Genomic DNA, 22,761 nt, shown 5'->3' on the forward strand with positions numbered 1-22,761 from the left:
TCTCAGAGAAAGCAAAGCAACGCTGATGAATTACTAATAAAACAATTGTTTCCGAAACCATAGTTTTAAATTATTTTGATACAATATTACAGTTAGAAGTTTTTACTCAAGGAAGAAGTTTGTGCTTCTGATTTTCGCGATTATAACATTTTAAAGCAAAACTTAAGCTCCTTTTAATTATGGAGTCATCTCCTATAGCAATTAGTTCTTGTACTAATGATATTACATTATCAAATCTCTCGTAATCAAATTTGGTGCATATGCCAGATCCAAATTTTAGTGCTTTTGGTTTGCCAAGTGATTTACACGAAGTAAACTTGCCAACTTGCCGCGATGTTTTAAATTTTTTTTTTTTTTTGTGTGATCGGTCTAAAAATAGAAATAAAATGTTTTCGTACGCATATTTTACTCCACAAGTGGCGGATGAATTGATTGAAATTTGCTCGAATACATAAAATTTGACAATCCTGCACTTCCGGATCCACAAATTCCTCCACATATTCAAGGAACCGAGCGCTTTGTGCAACTGCTGACTAGCGTTTCAAGTCGAACTATAGAAAAAAATCGTGATGGTGTTATGGCAGTCACGGTTGCAAGTCGAAACGCAACATCTAGGATGGAGAGCAAACAAGACCTTAAAACTAATTAATTGCGAACTTTAGAAGTATATTATATTTTGTTTGGCCCTTAACAGTTAAGTTTTTGATATAAAATGAATTTGTTTACTGCAATACGGAAGATTAAAGCTATTAAAGTTAGACCCATGGTTTCTTGGGCAAATTTTCTTAGAATTCATCGTAGTTTACGATTTTGATAACCGCTTGGTGCATTTTTTTTTTTTTTTTGCTCCATACAAATTGACCCACCCTAATGTACATATATTTTTAATTATATAAATTTCAACATTTTATTTACTCACTTGGCAGTACACCGAAATCGGGCAAGTACTCTAAGCCACAATCGGCTATATTTAGATATTCCAGCGGTGCTTCTATTGGTGTTTGAAGAGCCTAAAAGAATAATAGTAGATGTTGTTATTAATATTTTATTGAATATGACTTTTTAAATGAATTTTTTGTTTGAGTATTAAAAATTAAAAAAAAAATAGTGTGAAATACTATTTAAGAATCATAAATAATTTAAAAAAAAATATATTTTATATTAATAAATATGTATGTAAGTACTAACCTGCAGATCGCGCTCCAGATTAAAGAGCTCATTACCGTCAACGTAGAGATTTCGCAGCGAGGGTAATTGAAAAATATCCAAGGGTATTGAGACAAGCGCATTATTCGACAGATCGATCTCCTATTAGATTGAAAAGAAAAAATAGGAAAATGAATATCTTTCAAATAAAACTAAATTCACTAATTACTGGAACAAAATGTCAACACGCTAATAGCACTTATGTAATTAACAATTACAGCGCTGTTAGAGAGCACATGCAATGTTTGTATATAAGTAAGAACAATATATGTATATATGATAGAATTTATGTAAGCATGCACTTACCTCCAGCGATGTTAGTGGCGCAAATGTGCCCGGCTCCACCGATTGTATCTTATTCTCATAGAGCACTAATATTTTAATGCTTGTGTAACGTTCAAATGAATTGGATTTGAGCTTTTTAATGCGATTGTATGCGAGATCCAGAATCTGTAATTAGGCGGGAAAGCAATTTTTTTTTTATTTATTGTAATTATACTGATAAGACGCACAAAATAAGTACACTTCCTGTACGGTTTGCGTGAGCAACAAAATTTAGAAAAAAATCACAATTCACGCTTGTGAGTGATTGTGTACTGGATGTACATGTGAATTTTGTAGTACTAACCTTGTAGGAACATTGTGAAGCCTTACAAATGAATTTTAAATTTTTATTATTTTCATTAAAATTAATTATTTAGTTAGGCGTTTATGATAAACATCAACATTCGATTTTTTTGATACAAAAATTGTATACTTTTTGATTAAATATATACATATATTTTTTAAATATATGGGGTCGGTAAATTCATTTTCTATTTTTTTTTTTTTTTGTTTAATTCTATTAAATTATTATATTTATTCTATTAATTTCATTAAATTTTATTAAATTTACAAGTACAACTTTTATCAACTAAAAATCGTTAAATTTTTCCAACGGGGTATGCTTGCAGGAAATACGACTATACAAGCACAGCTCAAAAGAAAGTATAGGTGTATTACAGTATAGCCGCTTACGTATGTATATATGTACGATTTTTAGGAAATTATCGCGACTTCTTTTGTGTGTTCAATTAAAGTCAATTGAATTTTATTTCGCAGCAGACAGTCACCGGGCTCATGCATATATGGACAAATGTACACTTGCTGCACTGATGGGAGCAGGTTCCCATGGAAGAAGAAAAAAAACCACACACACGCGGACAATTACAATAAATCGGATAAACGCTGACGAATGAGTTTAAGCGAACTTTATCAAGCTACTTGACACCCTTGCAGATGCACAAAGGCGCAACGACACGCTGGCATTTGCATTTAAACAAACGTAAATTGCTAAAATTTAAAATTCAACTTCAGTTCAAATAATTCACAAATGCTAAAGGTCGCGGCCGAGGTCAATTGATTTCAGAAACTCTTACATTTTTATTTAATTAATATTTTTTAATATACTTTTTTTTTTAATTATAATAATTTTGTTTATCACTACACTCACCTCAACCGATGACTTCAGGTACTGCGGTACTTCTCTCAGATTCATTTCAAAGCAACGGATTTTGAGCATGCGCGACGGTCTCAAATACTGGCACTTGCGTTCGTCCTGCACTGCGCCAACATAACCGAACGGCATCATCATCTTGGTGTTGATTGTGATAAAAGCCAGGAACGCTACAACAACCGCATGCAAGTCCATACTAAACGAGAATGATGGAACGAAAGAGTATGCAAGATTAGTAAAGAGTAAATGCAGAGCACGCAAAATATTGCAAGTTCATATGAAATGAAAAAAATTAAAAAAAAACACAACAAAAACGAAACACAAAAACAAATGCAGCGAAAACAAGAAAGGATTTTTTCGGTGGAGGACAAAGACCTCAACACCGCCGAAGCTTTGTCTGCACGCAAATGATGCAATAATGATTCATTGTGTCGTCTGCGGACTTCGCGCGAAATTTCATTGATTTAATGAATCTCAGAAGTATTCTCGCTGTCATACGATATACACGCGCTCATGTAATTGTATATCGACTAAATTAGTCTGTGCCATTTATTAATCGTAATATACAATTGTATGTGCTCTCTTGATGCGGGTAAATCGGTCAAAGACTCTGCTCACATTATGTTGTTAAAGCATTTAGTGCTGGACAATTCAAAGCGTGATGCTTATAAGTACATTTTAATAAAAATAAAAAGTAATTTTATTAATATTCTTTTATACCTTTAATTGTATGTATGTACATATATATATCGTACAATAAATAGATTAACAACGTCGCCAAAGTGGATAATACGATTATGGAACAGACGATTCCCAAAAAATTTTTATCAGTGTAATAAAATTGATATTGGAAAAGTGTCTAGTCAAGTTTTCAATGGAAATGGAGGGGTTTTCATCATGGAAATGCGGAGCCTGTGGCCTCCATTTTAAGAGCGCTATGTCTTACGTAGCGAAGAGGCTAATTTCTGGTTGAATGGCTTTATGAATAAGCGAAATATGTGTTATTGGACAGTCAGCAATCCAGCATCCGTACTCCATGAGTCAGCATTGCATTCCGAAAAAATTACGGTTTGGAGCGGTTTATGGGCCGGTGGCGTCATTGGGCCGAACTTCTTCAGTGATGATCAAGACCGACATGTTACTGTGAATGGGAATCGCTCCGCTCCATGCGAACCGAATATTTTTGGTCCGCAAGTGGATGGCATGGACTTGGAATAACACAATCGATTTATAGATAACCAAATTTGGTGAATGTGAAATGGGCCAGTTAATTGGTCGCTTCGGTCGTGCGATTTGACGGCGTTAGATTTCCTCACAGGATGTCTACGTCAAGTCTATTGTCTATGCCAACAAGCCAGCGACGATTGTTGAACTTCGTACGAATATCGAACGTAAAATTGCAGCAGTATCGGCCGATTTATGCTTGAAAATCGTTGAATATTGTTTCGCCGTCTGGACTTTTGCAAAAGAAATCAAGTTCCATACATAATGACATCAAATGTACTTTTACAGGAATAAAGAATTTCATTGATATCCCAGCCCGTTTGTGTTTTATTTGAAACTTTTGTAGCGCTCTTATTGAAAACCGATTCCAGAACCGAATCTGTGAATCTATATGACCGGAGAGTGATAGTTTGGTTACTCTAAGGCCGATGTTTCTGGGATCGGTTCCATAAAATAGCAATAGCGAAATGAATCCTAATGGACAAGGCGCGATCTACAAGATCTTGTTAAACCCCTTACAAAAGGAACCCTAACACTGAAAGTTTAAAAGGCATTTGTTTCTCTAATTAAAGCTAACAATCGATTCATTCGACAATTGAGATTCCTTGCTGATAAAAATGACTCCTAAATACTCCAATACTCTTATACGAGTGTGTCTATGAGCCTACTCGAGAGCACTTGAGGCTTGTTTAATGAATGTTTTTGAATAGTTAACACAATATTTTAGAGTAAATTCTATTGCTAAACTCCAAAATGACGAATGAACTTTGGTCGATATAGCACGAGTTGTGATAGGACTCATTTTATATATAGCTTTTTATCATATACAAATAATTTGGTATAGAAAGTAACTATCACTAGAAACTAGAACTAGACAAGAACTAAATTTTTCATAATATTATATTATTCTGTTCCCACATTTGAGGGATTCGTTTTTTAATTTACATCAAATTAACAGTTCTTCATCTTAAACAAGCTAATCAATCAATCAATATAAACTATTTTAATATGAAACTCAACCAAGGTAAATTAGATGAAGACACAAGCAAAATAACACCGTCATGACTCATGAGTCTCAAATTAATACATCCAAATATTGAAGAGCTTAATAGGTATAATGCGATAACTGATTGAAATACACTTGCATACACATAATAAAAATAATTGCGATTTCTATAAACAAATACAATAAATAGTTTGAATTGCTATACAAGATCATTGCCGTTGCACTTTCGTCACGTTTTCATTTACAAGCACACGGCTGTAAATATGAAAAAAGTAAAAATTAAATAAAAATGCATGTTTATAAACAATTGCCTGAGAGAGAGCGGCAGAACGCGGCCGTGCAAAGGTGTGACATTCAAACGCCGGACGCCGTCGACATGCCCACCCCATGCAGCAGGGTATGCGACAGGCAACTGAGGTCGACGCGCACAGGTGGGGTGGACAGACAGGCGTACACAAACAATTGCAATGAAGCGTATCAAATGGAAGCGCCCCGGAAAGTTTACTACACAAAATCAGCGTTGCGGCCAAGTACGAGCGCCAGTGCCAGCAGCCCACCAAACATTGGCAACAGAAACATGCATACATATGTACATATGTGAGTACGTATGTGTATGTGAGTGGGGGTGTGTGTGTGTAAAAATCAAATAACACTCACATAAACAAATAAACAAGCAAATAAGCCGCGAAATGCGCACAAACAATGCTGATTTATTGCTCTTCCTCGTTTTATGTCAACTTAATCGCGCATAAATAAATACAAAAACAACAAATGTAATACAATAAAATAAAAAAAAACCGTTTGATTTTGTATGAAAATAAACGGTATATTGAAATCAAATTAACGAAATCATTACAAATGTCAACGCGGCAGTTCGTCAAGCGGCACAACGGTGACAAATTGTCAACCAACAAGTCTCCAATAAACAAATTAAAAGGCAAATGTTTGTGTGCATGTATGTAAATATACAAATAAGCAGATAATTGCAACAACATTCGCTTTCTGAAGCAACGCCGCTATGTTTGTTAAAGCATGCGGAGAGTGTGCTTGCTAAGCAGGTGTAAGAGCGTGAAACAACAACAATTAGCAATCTATATACAAACATATAAACATATGCATTTTAATACAATTGTAATTGTATGTAAGATCACTTAACGCAATTAACATAAACAATACGCTTATTTGTATGTACATATATATGTATGTATGTATATAGTAAAATAAGCATTCTATTGAAAGTGAATTTACGGAGACAGTCCATTGACTGAAGAAGAACAAGTGCACGACAACAATTGCATGCTCTAACCCTGATCTAAAAATGTACTAAATTGAATTAGATAAACTCACAGCGCGTCTGATAGGAGGATAGACAGCAGAAAGTAAAATTTTCATATATATATATCTATATAAACTACATACAAACATAATATTATTTATATGGAATTTTAGCTTAGTTCAAATAAGACAGATAAAGTTAATGTGGGTTTTATTCAAAATTTATTTTTTCAACAAAAAAAAATTCCCAAAAAAAAATTAGCTTAAAAATTTCATTATAAAATATAGTCTTCTATAAGGTAATTAATTTAGATTTTCTAAGCTTGGAAATATTGTTTTCATAATGAGTTTCAAGACAGTCTTTGCGTTGTTGTTAGTTTTCAAGTTGACAGATCTTTGAAGTTCGAAGTTAAAGCTATTAGTAACAATTTGGGAAACAAAATTTGTAGATCACCTTTAGATTTCTGAGCTTTTTATATGATATAACAGCAGGTATAAGTAACAATCTGATGATATAACATAACAAATTTGGAATCAAAAACATAACAGCATTGTTTATTTGCTCTTTTAGGGGGTTTGGTGAGTTTCAAAATTTCATAATTATTTTTTTTGTCTTCTTATTATTATACATACAGTAGAACTTCCCTAACTCGAATCACCATAATCTACAAAAAAAAAACTTCGAGTTAGAGAGACTTCGCGTTATACAATTTTCATTAAAAAAATATAATTTTTCAAAAATCAGTAAAATATAGATTTATACCCAGTTTTATTTATTTAATTCGCAGAAAGTTTTATGTTCATACGTTAAAACATGTATTCTGAATTTTGTTTGTTGCAGTTTGCAATTGTTTGGCTTTTGACGTTTGTATTCCACGCCTTTATTACATGATTTATGCAATTCATAAGTGTAATATCATACTTTTTGTTCGCCTCCATAAGATATAAAGGGACTCTTCTAAAATTCTACAACGATAGAAAAATTTTAAATTTTGTATTATGACCTGACCAAAAAGTTCGATTTATGGAAGGAAATTTGTATGAAAGTTGCCTTCTATTGTCAATTCAAGTGTTCGAGTTATGGAGATCTTCGAGTTATAGAAGTTCGAGTTATGGAAGTTTCACTGTTTATAAATAATACAATATATTTAAAATATTCTCCAAACATTTCAAATCAATCGAAGTAAAATTTTAAGAGAAGGTCCGTCAATCAGTGTGAATTTATCTCAAAACTCAATTTTTTAAGTCAGTGGACACGATTTCTCGTAAAGTTATGAAGCGATTGTTCAAATTTTGCACACATCTCTAAAATAACATTATCTAGTTATTGAATGAAGGAGTTTTTTTTTATTATTATTACAACAAATTTTTTTGAGCCAATATACAGATAGCGCTAATTTGACAAGAAGCGGAGTTTTTTGGTCACAGTCTGTCAAAAATACAAATATTAATATTTTTCTGGACTTTTTTCCCGAGTATTTGTTCTGGGTAATTAAGAAGAAAAATTTGATTTTATCTATATTTTGGATTTTTTAGTATCTATATCCTGTAATTAATACTCATTTTTTTAAAAGTCCTTCTTTGAACTTCGAAGCCAAATATTTAGATTTTGTAGGCTAACTTCGAAAATCGGAGAATATAATTTTTTTACTTTTGACACAGTTTCCTCGAAAAATTTAGTTTAGTTCAATACCCAGCCGAGTGTTGTACAGTGTAATGAGATTCATCCATTCCACGGCAGGAGAATTTATTTTGATTGAACGTCCAGGGAGATCGGCTACCAACGGCTAAGTTTTTAGAATTACACGAAATACTGTTCAAATAATTATATTTGATATGCTGAATTGTTTAAATAAAATATATGATTTAAAATACCCTATTTTTTAACCTTTAAAACCCACCTCCTTAATATATTATATGGTGCACAGTTTCACAGTTGGATCACTTTGACATTTGTTTTAAGAAATAATTCACAAAGTTTCCTCACAGAGTATATTATTTCTATCAATAAAACTGCTAAACTGCCTATGCTTCCTTACTCAAAATACTTGATACAGTCGTGAAAATTGGATAGCATCGATCAAATTTTGCATAGATATATTTCAAGCGTGAATTTTAAAGGATTGTATTCCGTTCTAGCTTACTATTAATATTTATAAAAATTTTTGTAGCAGCAGTTACTTTTATATAAATCAATGATCATTGACCAGTCGTGTTTTTTTTTGTAAATCTTTCTTCGGTGGGTGGAAAGTTTTTGAAAGCTATATTTAACACAAAGAAAAGCATAAGTAGAAGCAGCAGCTCGTCCCAAAATAAAGCTAATTATATACAAATAGTTATTGTATATTATATTAAATGAAAAATATTATAGTTAAGGTTTTGAGCCTCTAGATTAAGCTTTAATTAGTAGTAAAAATTTAAGTTTTGTTATGGAAAATTCTACTAATATACTTAATTTGTTCACCAATTTTAATGGTATTAGGAAAAAATACATATTATGCATTTGTTGTTGTAAAAACTATTTTAAGATTATTTTAAAACCACAATTTTATAAAATCAAACTGTTAAAAATAATCACTATAATGATTTCATACTCTTATATGTCACAAAGAAAATCAGTTAAATATATTATATAAATTGTATATCTGTATGACAGTAGTTGTACTTTACTTGATTATTCTTTCCTTTTGTGAAGTACGCGGTCACTCATTCACTCTGATATCTTATCAATTAACGCTCATGTAGAGACAACTTTTATCACTGACACATTTCTTAAACAAGTAGCATTGTTTACTTTTCAACAAAATGAATTGTTTTAATTAAAATGAACAAGTGTATACTCGCATGTATGTCTACACAGCAGCACTGCAATAAATTTCTGGATATAAGTAGTTATTTTGTTGAAAAACTTCCGTATGGAGTTGTAAATTGCGCGCGATGACTACTCATATGACTCTGTATATGAAATGCCTGGCAGCACTACCAACCGCACGAACGCCAGGAATTTGCTCGCCTTCGCAAAAACAAAAAATTAAAACACTCCAATAACTGTAACCGTAAATTAAGGAATAATTGGTTGACATTTAGGTGGGAAAGCGAATATGCAATAAATACCGTTTTCGATGAGTTGGCAGAAAAAAATCACTCACTCATTTTTGATTTCGCGTTTTTACTTGATTTTATTTTATTGTTGGCTTTTAATTTCATATTTCGCCAGCACTTGACTAGGTACTACTGCTACTGCTAACTGCCACTGCATTGTTGAAAATGCATGTCAACAAATTATGCTGACCAACGTTGTCAGCTCGAATGTCCGTCCGCGTACAGTACTATTTTCGCTTTGTTGCTCATTACATGATGATGATGCTGACAGAAAACTCAGAACAGAAACAAAAAACCCCGTGAAATTAACGATAAGTGCAATGAGCAAACTACTCCGATATAAAGATATATGTATGTTTGTATGCATTTATGGAATTCTCGTGTGACGACTATTGCAATAAAACAACTATGAAACTAAACTTCACTTTGCACATGCAATAATTTTAATTTCCAAATAAAAGGCGTTAATGTCAGTGGGCGGTTTTAGTGTGAGAGATATTACTAGGCAAAGACTATTAACGGGTTTGTGTGTGTTTTTAAACAGTAATTTGTTGCATGAAATTCAGTTTTCATTTTTTTTTTCAATAAGTGTGCTCATATTTAGCAGTATTTCTAGTGACGAATGGGGCTCTTAGACATTTTTTGTTTACTCATTCTTATTATGATATTACAACGAGTTATGCATTAATTTGTTATTGTATTAAATAATATTTAAGTGATTCAGAAACGACTTACAATAGAACAACTCCAAGCAAGAGGGTGTGCCTATAAGTCATCGAACTCTTCGGTAACGAACTGGAAAATGCTAATGAGGAACCTCAGTCTTGGCCATCAGATTATCAAGAAGTGATGAAGAAAGGAAAGGAAGTTTGCGTCAAATTTACATTGGAGAAGATAACGATAACGTAAGAATCCTTATTGGGAGATGACATCCCTTTTTTAGAAGAATTTATGCAGGAATCATTTGTGTCACTCGTGATCACATACGTGTCGCTTAAGAGTCGTTTATGATGAATAATTTTTAAATCAGAGTCCAATATTCTTAATAGTCCATAAGTGGAACTCTAGGCTTGACCATAAATTAAATCATTGCCAACTATAATATCATAATGCAATCAATCCCTATACCAAGCATTTGCGATTTATAAAACATCTCCTTTTTTCAGATCAAACTAATTATACTAGTAAAATATATTGAAGAAGAATGCTTTGAATCGTTGTCTTGTTGAAAAGTGAAATGTATTCCAAGACCCAAACTATCCACATTTGTTTTCAAATTGTGTTCCAATATAGTTCATATTACCCTCTATAAAAATCAAAGGTCCGACTCCAGATGAAGTCAAGACCATAGCACTGCCACCTCCAAGTTTTATCGACGCACATGTAATTAGTTCGATTAAAAAGTTTTTTGTAAATAGTTGTATAATTAGTCGTGTGTGGATTCCTCCAATTCCCTCTGCTTTCTCGAAAGATTATTTACAAATAATATTGCAAATTAGTTCATAAGTTTGTGAAAGATCGCAAACTGTCGAGAGTTTACTGTATGTTCTTATCAAATAAGGTATTTCGTTTCAATAATATAAACCAAGTAAAGTACATTTGATTTTCAATTAATTTCTATTATATTAATTTAATTGTAAATGAGTCATAGTTAACGCAAGATAAAATAGCTAACTGAGTACTTTTCTGTGGCATTCTGCAGCCAATAGTAAAGTGACGCATTCATTTCATGCAGAAATCTCTAATGATCACTGAAGATCGGCAAAAATAAAGATTTATTTGTTCCTCAATTCCATCAACCCTTTGCATGTTCGCCATTTTCAATGTTTTGCCGCCATTTCAATTAAACTAAACTAAAAAACTTGACATTGAAATTAAAAAAAATATATATTATATATATTCATTGATAAAACTTTGTGCGCAGTAAAAAGTGGCAGTTGGTTATGGAAATTCCTTTTAGAAGTGCCCCAACAATGCAAATAATACTGAAGTTGCTGATTGCTACTTCTTGCTCCTGTTCCCATAAATATTTAAATAAAAAAAAATTGAAACCGCGATTAAATGCATTTGCTGTTTTTTCTAAAAGGATGTGGTCCGATTAAAATACCAAAAAAAAAATGCAGAAGTGAAGCTCATTCCGTTTCAAATGCCGCTCCAGCTTGATAAAGATACTTTTTATCGCGCTTATTATATACTAGTGTATGTACATATGTATGGATACATACAGTTATGTATATAAATAATTTTGTATTTATAAATTTTTATCATCTTGTGTGTCCAACAGTCACACAATTACTTGCTTATTTTCAAGACTTATTTTCATCGTTAAATGGCAACCATGTTAAGTTGGTCTTTGTACCGGCAGGTGCCCATGAAATTGATTCATGGCATAAAGACTCTAGCATGATTAATTTATTAATGAACAAAAAAACTAAGAATGTAAGCACTTGTAGTACAGCAATATAAATATTTGGCTGTTGATAAGATTTGCAAGCGTCTCAACAGAGTGACTAACTTTTAACGAAAACTAATTATTGAGAATTTCGATTAAATGAAGCATGAGTGTGGGTGAGCGGAAGTTGTAGAATTAGCTGAACAATTTTATGGTATTTTTTGCTAAATATTTCTGATCTTCTAATTCGACATAAACCAGAAATAATATATTAATCTGCATTAAGAAATAGTTTTTGAAAGCAAAATTAATAGTCTGTCAAACCAAACAACGACTCTAGTAATGAGAGACCGTAGATTTGAACTAAATATCCAATAATTTTAAACTCCTCAAGTAATCATTTGAAACTATCTTATTAGACCTCATTTGATGCTAATTGCATATTACAAATAAAATTTCGTTCTCTTCCATACACTCCACACGACTTATTTGACATGTGAAAGTGTCTATGTTGACAGATGAAATTTTCAAAATGCACTAACAAATTGACCTCATTTTAGCCAAGGGGAACTAACGACGTGCAATGCTAGCGCTCATTAAAAATATATGCCTTTACTCATACTCGAGATATATATTGTGACAACGTCGGGCAGCATTTTCCTTGTGCTAATTTTAATTTCAGTTTTCTTTTACTTGGCCCTTCACATCGTGCCAACCTGCCCTATCTATGCAAGTTGTACATCTCTAGCACGCAAATAAATGCTACCTCAAGGCGTGTAGCGCTTCGCTCAAATCTACGCGCACCCTTTGGACCTGTCCGGTGAGCTGATCAAATGCAGTCAGTGGCAAATGAAATGGAAAATATGAAAAAAAGCATATGAAAATAATGTGAATATCGGTCGTTATGGTGTACAAACGACAGAGCAGATGTGAAATTGTACAAAATTATGATCTTCTAAAAATAAAGCCATAATAATAAACATGCGGAAAAGAGGGCCAGTCTCGTGGTCGTGCTGGTGGTGGGCTGTGATAATAGCGAAAATTTGAAAAATAATTTTCGCCGGTTTGTTTCAAACGAATTTTCAATTATTTTAAGTGTTTAATGCCTTTTGTGATTTACGCTTTTGACTGTGGCAAATCAAAAAAAAAAAAATAGTAAAAAATATATATTTGTATGTTGAACACATGTGATTTTGGCAGATTTTTAAATATCTATTGTTTATAATTTGTTTCAAGGTAGTACGATATCTTAAGCTACATATTTTATGACTTATGACTTTCTTTAGCTATTTAAAAAACACATTCCATATGTATCCAGTCTTCTATGAAACTATTATTTCAAGCATTAAAATGGAACAGATTCGTTCTGATAGGGGTGTTGTACATATGTATGAATATCTAAAATCACCTTATAGTTGTATTGTGTTTCTTCCTGAAATTGCCTGTCATATATATATGTGCATATATGTTAGGCTCCAATATGACTGCCACACATTGGCGTTGTTGGCCAACAAAAGAAGCGTATGGGAGAGTTAATATGCTCGTAATTGTACATGCCACATGTTGCACGCAGTTTCGGTGTAATTTATAGGTGGACATGCTAGGGCAGAAAACATTTAGTGTTCCGAATGTAATCGCAATAGTGCCGCGTACCTTGGTAAATATGATTTTAACTCGAAACTCATAAATACATACATAAACAGATGTGTGTTATGTTTTTGTGGCAATCATGCAACATTTTATTACACCGAGGAACATTTTGTATGAGCGACAGTGAAAGGGAGTTCAAACAATAGTGGGTGGTAGAAGGCAACAATATAGTGAAATGGACAGCAGGACACATACAACTTGAGTAAAAACAAGTAAGGAAAGGCTAAGTTCGGGTGCACCGAACATTTTATACTCTCGCAATTTATTTAAGAAATTTTATTAAGTTAACACACAAATTTACCTATAAATTCGGCACAAAGTTTAATAGAATAACGAAAATCGGCCTATATAGTGAGGGCTGAGGAAATTCCTGAACCGATTTCATTCAATTTCACCAGCAAGGGACACTATATCCAATACTATACGCTCACTTAATTTTGCTAAGATATATCACATATTAGCCAATACATATATGCGTAATAAAGCCCAACGAATTTTTTAAAAAACCTATAATTAGGTATATGGGAGCTATGGGATGATATTTTTGAAAAACCTATAATTATGTATATGGGAGCTTGGAGATAATTTTTGGAACAGAGACACACTATTGGAAGAAAACAATTTCCTCTGAATTACATTAAATTAGCTGAGAGATTTACCCATATTTTCGGCTAAAATTAACCTTAGACGCTGAGTTCAACATTTTCGATATTTGGGTCCTTGAAAAGTTATAGTCCGTTTTCGACAATTTTTTCACAAGTGATGCCACAGATCATATACTGTATTTGTGCAAAGTTTTATTTCGCTATCATCATTGGTATATTCATTGTATATATTATAAAGTGAAGGATTCAGACGGAATTCAAAATTGAGTTATAAAGAAAGTAGTCGTGGTTAAGAACCGATTTCATCCATTTTCCACACATGTCATCAGGGTGTCAATAAAATATTATATACCGAATTTCATTGAAATCTGTCGAGTAGTTCCTGAGATATGGTTTTTGACCCATAAGTGGGCGATGCCACGCCTATTTTCCATTTTGTAAAAAGATCTGAGTGCAGCTTCCTTCTGCTATCATTTCTGTGAAATTTTGTGTTTCTGATGTTTCTCGTTAGTGAGTTAACGCACTTTTAGTCATTTTCAACCTAATCTTTGTATGGGAGGTGGGCGTGGTTATTATCCGATTTCTTTCATTTTTGGACTGTATAAGGAAACGGCTAAAGGACACGACTGCAGAAAGTTTGGTTTATATAGCTTAATTGGTTTGCAAGATATACAAAAAACATATGTGGGGGCGGGGTCACGCCCAATTTTCCAAAAAAATTACATTAAAATGTGCCCCTCTCTAATGCGATCATATGATCCAAATTTTATTTTCATAACTTTATTTATGGCTTAGTTATAGCTCTTTATGTGTTTTTGGTTATCGCCATTTTGTGGGCGTGGCAGTGGTCCGATTCCGCCCATCTTCGAACTTAACCTTCTTATGGTGCCAAGGAACACGTGTTCCAAGTTTCATTAAGATATCTCAATTTTTACTCAAGTTACAGCTTGCACGGACGGACAGACAGATATCCGGATTTGAACAACCGTTATGTGGACAAAACTATAATACTCTCTTTAGCAACTTTTGTTGGGAGAGTATAAATATATATGTAAATGAATATATGAGTGTATGTACATATGTATCGGAAATATTAATATTTTGCCTATCATTGGCCCGCCTGGCTTACATATTTCATGCCCAGAATGACCATCTGTTGGCCGATTTTCGAGGATTTATTTAGCACCGAACTCATAAAAGTGTGTTCTGAGAATTATTGATATGCTCAATATTTCATATTTTTCCCGCGCATAACACTTACAATGCATTAGTAGTCATTATTCAATACGAAATCAAAGTGCTTGGCGTGAATTTGGCGTCAAAAGTTTTTAAAATTGTTTCATTTTGTTTTTGTGAATTTCCATACTTTTTTTTCTTAAATTTTCACAGTTTACCAAATTTTGGACCTCACATTTTGGCCAACAAACAAAACAAGAAAAAGGCAAATGAAAACAACAAAACATGAAAAGGCATTTCTCATTCAAAATATGAAATGTTTATAAATCGCCATATGCTCACCGATTCAACGATTCATCGATACAACAATTCCCGCAACATTTTTGTTAAGGAAATTTATTTGTTTTGTGTGTTTTGTTTTGGTTTTTCATCGCGGTATTTTAATTGATTTGGTTCATATGGCATTTTAATGGGTCCCAATGTTGTAATTGCAGTTTATTTATGAATCTTTGTTTGTATATATGATTTCACCGATTTGTTTGTTTATAAGTATGCACCTTGCCTGACACCAGCCACCAGCCAGCAGCAGCCTCAGTCGTATTCACAAGCCAATAAATATTGTAAACATCTACAAACAAACAAGTTGATCCATATATTATGCTAAATGCAAAATTACACGACCAAATGGATCCCTAGACGTGTTAGTGTGTGGGTGGCTGTGGTATTAGTTTCAAGTATTTTAATCACTTGGTAAATATTTGTGAATGGATTTATGTGCGCTCGTGGTTCGTGGTCGGCATTTGTCAAATTCACAGTTTTTGGCTATTTGGCATTGTAATAAATGTCCATTTAACAGGTGCCACTGACAGAGCGAAGATATTGACGCGTGTGCCACAGCTGAGAGGAAGGCAGGCACGCCTTTCCGGTGGTTCGGAATTTATCGTTTAGCGAAGAGACGCACAAGAATGTTACTTCGTTTAATTTATGGAAAAAAATACGTATGTATGTGTTTCTGTACGTTATGAAATTTTAAAATTTTTTTGAAATATTACATTTTTTTAATTTGGAAATTTTATCGTTTAAAGAAAATTATAAAACCATCAAAATTTTAGTTTGTGTACTATACTATAGCAATACGTGAAAGACAAAGGTATATCATACGTATTACAAAGGAGTTCAAAAAGTCTGACCTTCATATAAGAGTTGAACCCCTGAACAACCATTATACAGTAAACTAGCTTTTTTGCAAGAAGAAATCGTTGATGTGAGCGATCTGATTGAAGGAGTTAGTCATAACAATTGTAGTTAGAATAAGTCCGCGATAATATTAGTCATCTTCGATTCCACAAACATTGGATAGTGTCGAATCTAACAGACAACTGGTATAAATCAACAGACTGGCAAATAGCTACTCACTTTCAGTTGTAATTTTTTGGCAAAAGAACGGAGCTGAATCATGGGAAGCAGTGAGGGATCGAAGATAATTTTTTTGTTATTTTGACATAAATAGTAACCGTTGTCTTTATTTCTGCGGAATAAATATGTATGTTTATGCTTTAATTTTTTTAACCTCGAATATCAAGATGTACGTATAAAAAACATTCGAAATATTTAGCTGAATGAAAGCGGAAAACGATCCATGAATATGAATGAGCATAAGGGTGGATCTAACTAATTTTGGATCAAATTAGTATACCTTATACTACCCAAAATCAATAGATTTTTTTAGACATAAACCAAGTTGAATACGATGAAAATAGTAATCATTTAAAATGTTAGAGTATAACGGTAACTATCATCACCTTTGACACTGACGTCAATCTTTTTTATAATCTCAATTTACAAAAGAATAAGTTTAGCATTCATTTCTTTGGCGACCTCTGTCCCTTTTTTAAAAGAAATTTGCGGGTGGAATCTACTACATATATAAGCAGATTTGTTCTGTAAGAAAATTGCCCACCCTAATGTATCATTATATGGCAGCAAAACAGGGAAACCAAACTCAAACAGCGTACGCGTAAACTCATGACTCCGATCGAAAAAAATTAAAGTAGTTTATTTCAATTAAAGCCAATTAGAAGCGACGAATTCATAAGCGGCTGAGACGAAAAAACACTGAGCAAGTGTCGAAGGAAAATACTACCATATCGTCATATCTTTATATATATATATAAATACAAATATATGCGATCAAGCATATACTGGAATTGAATTGAACTAGACTCCAAATTGTAATCGAGCATGGAATATGCAACTAAGTTGATGAATCAATATCGGCTATCGGTGTAGCATAAATTTTTATTGAAACTTATTGTATGTATGTATGTATACTTTGTATACCATAAATTAAAGGAATGTATGCCGTAAATATTTGAAAAATTACGATTACATAAATACGCATGCACCAAGTGTAAATGGGGCATAAGTTGTGACACGTTTGGCCTTGCGCCAGGAACGGAATGCTCTTATGTCATATTGCATGTAATACAAGAAATATGAATTAATAAATTTATTATTATTGAATAAAAACGTGCTTTTAAAAAACTGGAAAATTTTTCAAAAGGTCTCCAAGAAAATATCCGGATTTTCTAATATCGATTCAAAATATTGAAAGTATTTTTAAAAATATTTTTTTTTGTTATAAAAGTCCAATCAAAATCCAAATTCAGATACATATTATATTATACTTTTCACTAAATATTTAAAGAATTTGCGTACCCATGTGAGTCTGCAACCCCCCTGCGTGTTAATCACAGGTGTCGAAAATGTCAAGTGTACGCGTAAAAGTATTTTCAACAATTAGTCGGATGTCGCAACAGTGTGTAGAACATGACATGCCAAGTTTATCTCAATTTAGTTGCTGCTTTCACGTATCAATATTTATTTATATACTTACACACTGAAATATATTTATGCGCACTCTCTCCCAGTTGCCGTCGTTAGGGAAAAGGCAACACTTTATCATTTGAGAAAATTTTTGTGTTGCTACTTTTTTCATTAAAAAATTAAAGATTTAGACATAAATTAAATCATGCATTCTACGGCAATAAATTTTCAAGGAAAGTGGAAAATAGTTCGGTAATGATTTGAAATTATTTTCGGCATCTTATACTATTGGTAACGTTAAGTATGATAGAGAGACGACTAATAGAGAGTAGTAGCTGTCAAATTGGTATCACGCCTTTGTGACGTCATAATGTGACGGCTGATAATTGACACCAGTATATCTTTATCCGTGATAATCTTTTGTAGTGGTATTTCTAAAGTCAGAACAATTCAAATCGGTCTTTATTTATACAATTTAATAAGTATATAATGCTTTCTATTAAAATATTAGAATTTTATATGTATTTTCTTTGACATAAAATGAATTCGAATATTTAACGTTTATTGCATATATATTTTTAATTTTTTATAGCTACTTACAACTATTCCACCATCAAGTACCAAAGAAATCTTATTTCTCCAGTTTAAAGTTGTGCGCTAAAAATATGAAAATAATAGACAAAAATTTTCTTTTAGTCTTTATTCAATAAAAAATATTAGTACACACACCTTTACAACGGTTTTACGACATCAGATATGATTAGTATGTTAGAAAACTTAGAATTAGACATTTTGAACTCATAAGCAGAATTTTAAAGCAAAAAAGAGCCGATTTTACAAAAAAAATAGTGAAACCGGAAATTAGTACTGTTTGTTGTGAAATTCATTTAATCGTCCGTTGTTATAAAGAATCGCCTAAAACATTAAATAATAAAGTAGAAGCCATAAATAGTTATTAATTTTTAAGCTATTTTCGAAAATAAATAGGAACAGTGAAGCTCACGTCCATCTTCTTAAGTCCAGATATTAATAGAAAACCATAATAATTCCTCAAAAACATAGGAACCAAAGAAGACCTCAATACTCGTAGAATTATGCACCTAAATGGAATTGATCTAGTATTACAATATAATATCATCTTCTTGACTGGCGTAGACACCGCTTACGCGGTTATTGCCGAGTCCAAAACAGCGCGCCACGTATCCCTCCTTCTGGCAGTTTGGCGCCAATTGGTTATACCAAGCGAAGCCAGGTCCCTCTCCACCTGGTCCTTCCATCGGAGTGGAGGTTTCCCTCTTCCTCGGCTATACTTTCAGAGCTAGAGCACTTTCATCCATTCGAACAACATGACCTAGCCAGCGTAGCCGCTGTTTTTTTATTCGCTGGACTATGTCTATGTCGTCGAATAACACATACAGGTCATCGTTCCATCGTCTGCGGTATTCGCCGTTGCCAATGTTTAAGGGACCATAAATCTTCCGCAAAACCTTTCTCTCGAAAACTCCTAGTGCCATCTCATCGGATGTTGACATCGTCCACGCTTCTGCACCGTAAAGTAGGACGGGAATGATGAGGGACTTGTAGAGTTTGGTTTTTGTTCGTCGAGAGAGGACTTTACTTTTCAATTGCCTACTTAGTCCATAGTAGCACCTGTTGGCAAGAGTGATTCTGCGTTGGATTTCCAGGCTGACATTGTTATTGCTATTAATGCTGGTTCCCAGGTAGACGAAATTATCTACAACTTCAAAGTTATGACTGTCAACAGTGACGTGGGAGCCAAGACGCGAATGCGCTGACTGTTTGTTTGATGACAGGAGATATTTCGTCTTGTCCTCGTTCACCACCAGACCCATACGCTTCGCTTCCTTATCCAGTCTGGAAAAAGCAGAACTAACGGCGCGGGTGTTGTTTCCAATGATATCGATATCATCGGCGCACGCCAGTAGCTGTACACTCTTGTAGAAGATTGTACCTTCTCTATTTAGTTCTGCAGCCCTTATAATTTTTTCCAGCATCAAGTTAAAGAAGTCGCACGATAGTGAGTTACCTTGTCTGAAACCTCGTCTGGTATCGAACGGCTCGGAGAGGTCCTTCCCGATCCTGACGGAGCTACATACATAATATTTATTACTCATCCTTGACTAGCTATTTGAGTTAAAAAATGTACATGTGAAAGCAACAAAAAAACTCAAACTCAATTTACTACAAGAGCTTATATGGAGACCTCGCTTGTAATTCTATTTCTTTTTGATAAAGGCGTTCTAGATATCAGATCGTTGTTCTATTCGGTACGTTCCGAGGTCTGACGAGTCGTAGACGTGACTATTTATGGTGTAATGTCGTGGATTCGATAACTATGAGCACGTAATGATGTATTACTAAACAAAGGATTGATAGGAATATGTATATAACTACATATGTTTCAATGCATATTTTATAAACAATATGGATTCCTTTGTGTTGAAAATATAATTTGATAAGCTCTTAGGATATATTATATAAAAATACATACATATTCTATATTATAGTTAAATTGCGTTAAGCGTAGGTTCTACGAAGGAAGTAATTGTCTAGATCATCAAGTAGCAGACACCAAACTTAGAAACATTTCTTGAGAAAATTTTGATTCTTAACAGTAATTGAAAAAAAAATTATATAAAGTAAAAAATAATATACTGCGTTTTAATAAAAAAATTTAAAAGTTTCTTATGCATTTTTAACCGTTGTAAATAAGTTGGGAACCAATGTACTATGTACCTATACATCTTTACGATAATATTGTGATATCAGTTCAATTTGCCCTCACATAAAGACTCATTTTAAAAGGTACTAATTTCAAGAGTAAATAACGTCGCATTGTCATAATTAATATAATCTACAAACAGCATACTAACATATGACTGTTTAACTTTTATATACTTGATTACTAACTTTATTGTAGCTTGTTGTTAGAAATTTATACACACATCTTATCATTTAAACCAATATACTTATCAAAACACCTTACGTACTATTTGTGTATCATGTCGAATACAATCATTTTCAATAGAATTGGTTAAGTCCAGCGTCAACGTCTAAGGTGACAAATAATATTTTCAAAAGGTTAGTGTGTCTATTGAAAAATTTCTAGAATAACAACAAATGCAAAGACCATCGCGTTGATAAGTGTGTGTATTTGACCACAATTTATTATTTCAAGAGGTATTATTGCATAGTTTATGCCAACAATGATTCGAGGCGTCGCGGCATAGGAAATAATATATGGTTTTTGGGATCATTAATGTGAGGGTGTCTTTCGCAGGTTTCTCACCTCTGCCACCTTAGGCACATCATTTGTGGCATATAGAATATCTATCAGTGGGCTTATTGTGGCCCAACGGTGGCGAAGAATGGAGCATAAGAATGTGCTGGTATATTTATGTATATGCAGTATCTGAATATTTTATGGATCTTGTATTTGAATGTATGTATGTATTTTATATATCATGCGTATATGTATTTGTATGATTTTACGCTAATGCTATCAAAAGACACTTGTCAATCAAATTTCAAACAGCTGTGTAACAGATTATAAGTAAGTGGCAGAAACTAGATATCAATTATTGAATTACTTTCGTAGACACTTCGCTAGAAGAAATATAGTAGGCGGTCATATGGAGTGTTAAGGTTAAAAAGAGTATGAAAACCTAAAACTTATGATTTTTTCAATCTGATTAAAATTTTATGTTTAAGAAGTCAAGACATAAAAAATTTGAATTTTCAGTATTTTTTTGCTATTAAATCATGTTATTTTACAAACATAACATTACATATTACATTACACAATGTTTTGTCTTGAAGTCATGTAAATTTTACCAAAAAAATTTATAATTTCCAGTTCCAAAAAAGGTCCTTGCGGTAACAATCATACATAATTCCTTGGAGATTAATCTAAAATCAATCGTATAAGAAACGTTAGTTTTATAAATAGATAATCCTGGGCGTGATGACAGCTTTTTTGTTTTTTTTTTTTCAAAATGACGGCCTGAGGACATTTTTTCTAGATTTTCGGGAAAAAATCAACAGTTAATTGGTCTTAAAAAATTGAAATTTTTGACAAAAAAGAAAAGCTTTGATCACGCCCAGAACTATTATGTATTTTAAAAACTGTATAAATTTCATTCAAATCTACAGAGCGGTTTTCGAGTTGCAGTTGTGACTTGTTCAAAAAACATAGTTTTGAAAATAAAAACGCATTTAAAGTTCACACTATCGTGTAGCTCGAATAGTAATTCTCGAATCAACTTCAAATTTTCCGAGAATATTTCTAAGATATTACACTTAATGAAAATGCAAATTCGGATATGAATAAAACTCGCACCAGTCATATTCGAATTTTTTAGAAATATTATTACCTTATAAGATCAAATTGGCTCAGTAAGAGGCCGCACGTCTTTGTCATAACCAATCAATAGTTATATTTCTTCTATAGGAACCACCCTGTACAAATTACACTTGCATTACTAGAGACTATTTTGTGGGAAATGTATGTAAAAAATGTCGAAAAGCTATTTTAAAACTAAAAAATTTACATTTTTAACGATTTTTTGTTCAGTCAGATTGTATAATTATGTCAATATAATATAAAAAAAAAATTTAAATAAATATTTGGTTTCTTAAAATATGTGTATTTTTAGAATATTTGCTCTTTTCTTATTCCCATAAGCTTTGTATGGTTGCACCTAACTGCTATACCCCTTCTAGTTGACCCCTAAGTCAACATTTCAGAACTACACAGCCAACCACATTGCATCACACACACACA

The 22,761-nt window shown here is 32.8% G+C and overlaps 1 protein-coding gene across 6 annotated transcripts in view; it reads right to left on the minus strand.

Annotated features, from left to right (window-relative positions):
* The window catches only part of LOC105209249 (leucine-rich repeat and immunoglobulin-like domain-containing nogo receptor-interacting protein 2), a 32,195-nt gene that overhangs the window by 6,032 nt on the left and 3,402 nt on the right, over positions 1-22,761 (minus strand). The window contains exons 2-6 of one of the 6 annotated variants that reach the window (XM_011179558.3): positions 18,558-18,614; positions 2,699-2,897; positions 1,513-1,656; positions 1,189-1,308; positions 920-1,010 (exon numbers count right to left, since the gene is read on the minus strand). In XM_011179558.3, coding sequence (XP_011177860.2) covers positions 920-1,010; positions 1,189-1,308; positions 1,513-1,656; positions 2,699-2,896 — 553 coding nt within the window. In that variant the 5' untranslated portion in view covers position 2,897; positions 18,558-18,614. The other 5 variants (XM_029038461.2, XM_054233321.1, XM_054233319.1 and 2 more) reach the window with 5 other exon arrangements.

Source organism: Zeugodacus cucurbitae, chromosome 6, assembly GCF_028554725.1.
Source record: "Zeugodacus cucurbitae isolate PBARC_wt_2022May chromosome 6, idZeuCucr1.2, whole genome shotgun sequence".
NCBI classification, from domain to species: domain Eukaryota; kingdom Metazoa; phylum Arthropoda; class Insecta; order Diptera; family Tephritidae; genus Zeugodacus; species Zeugodacus cucurbitae.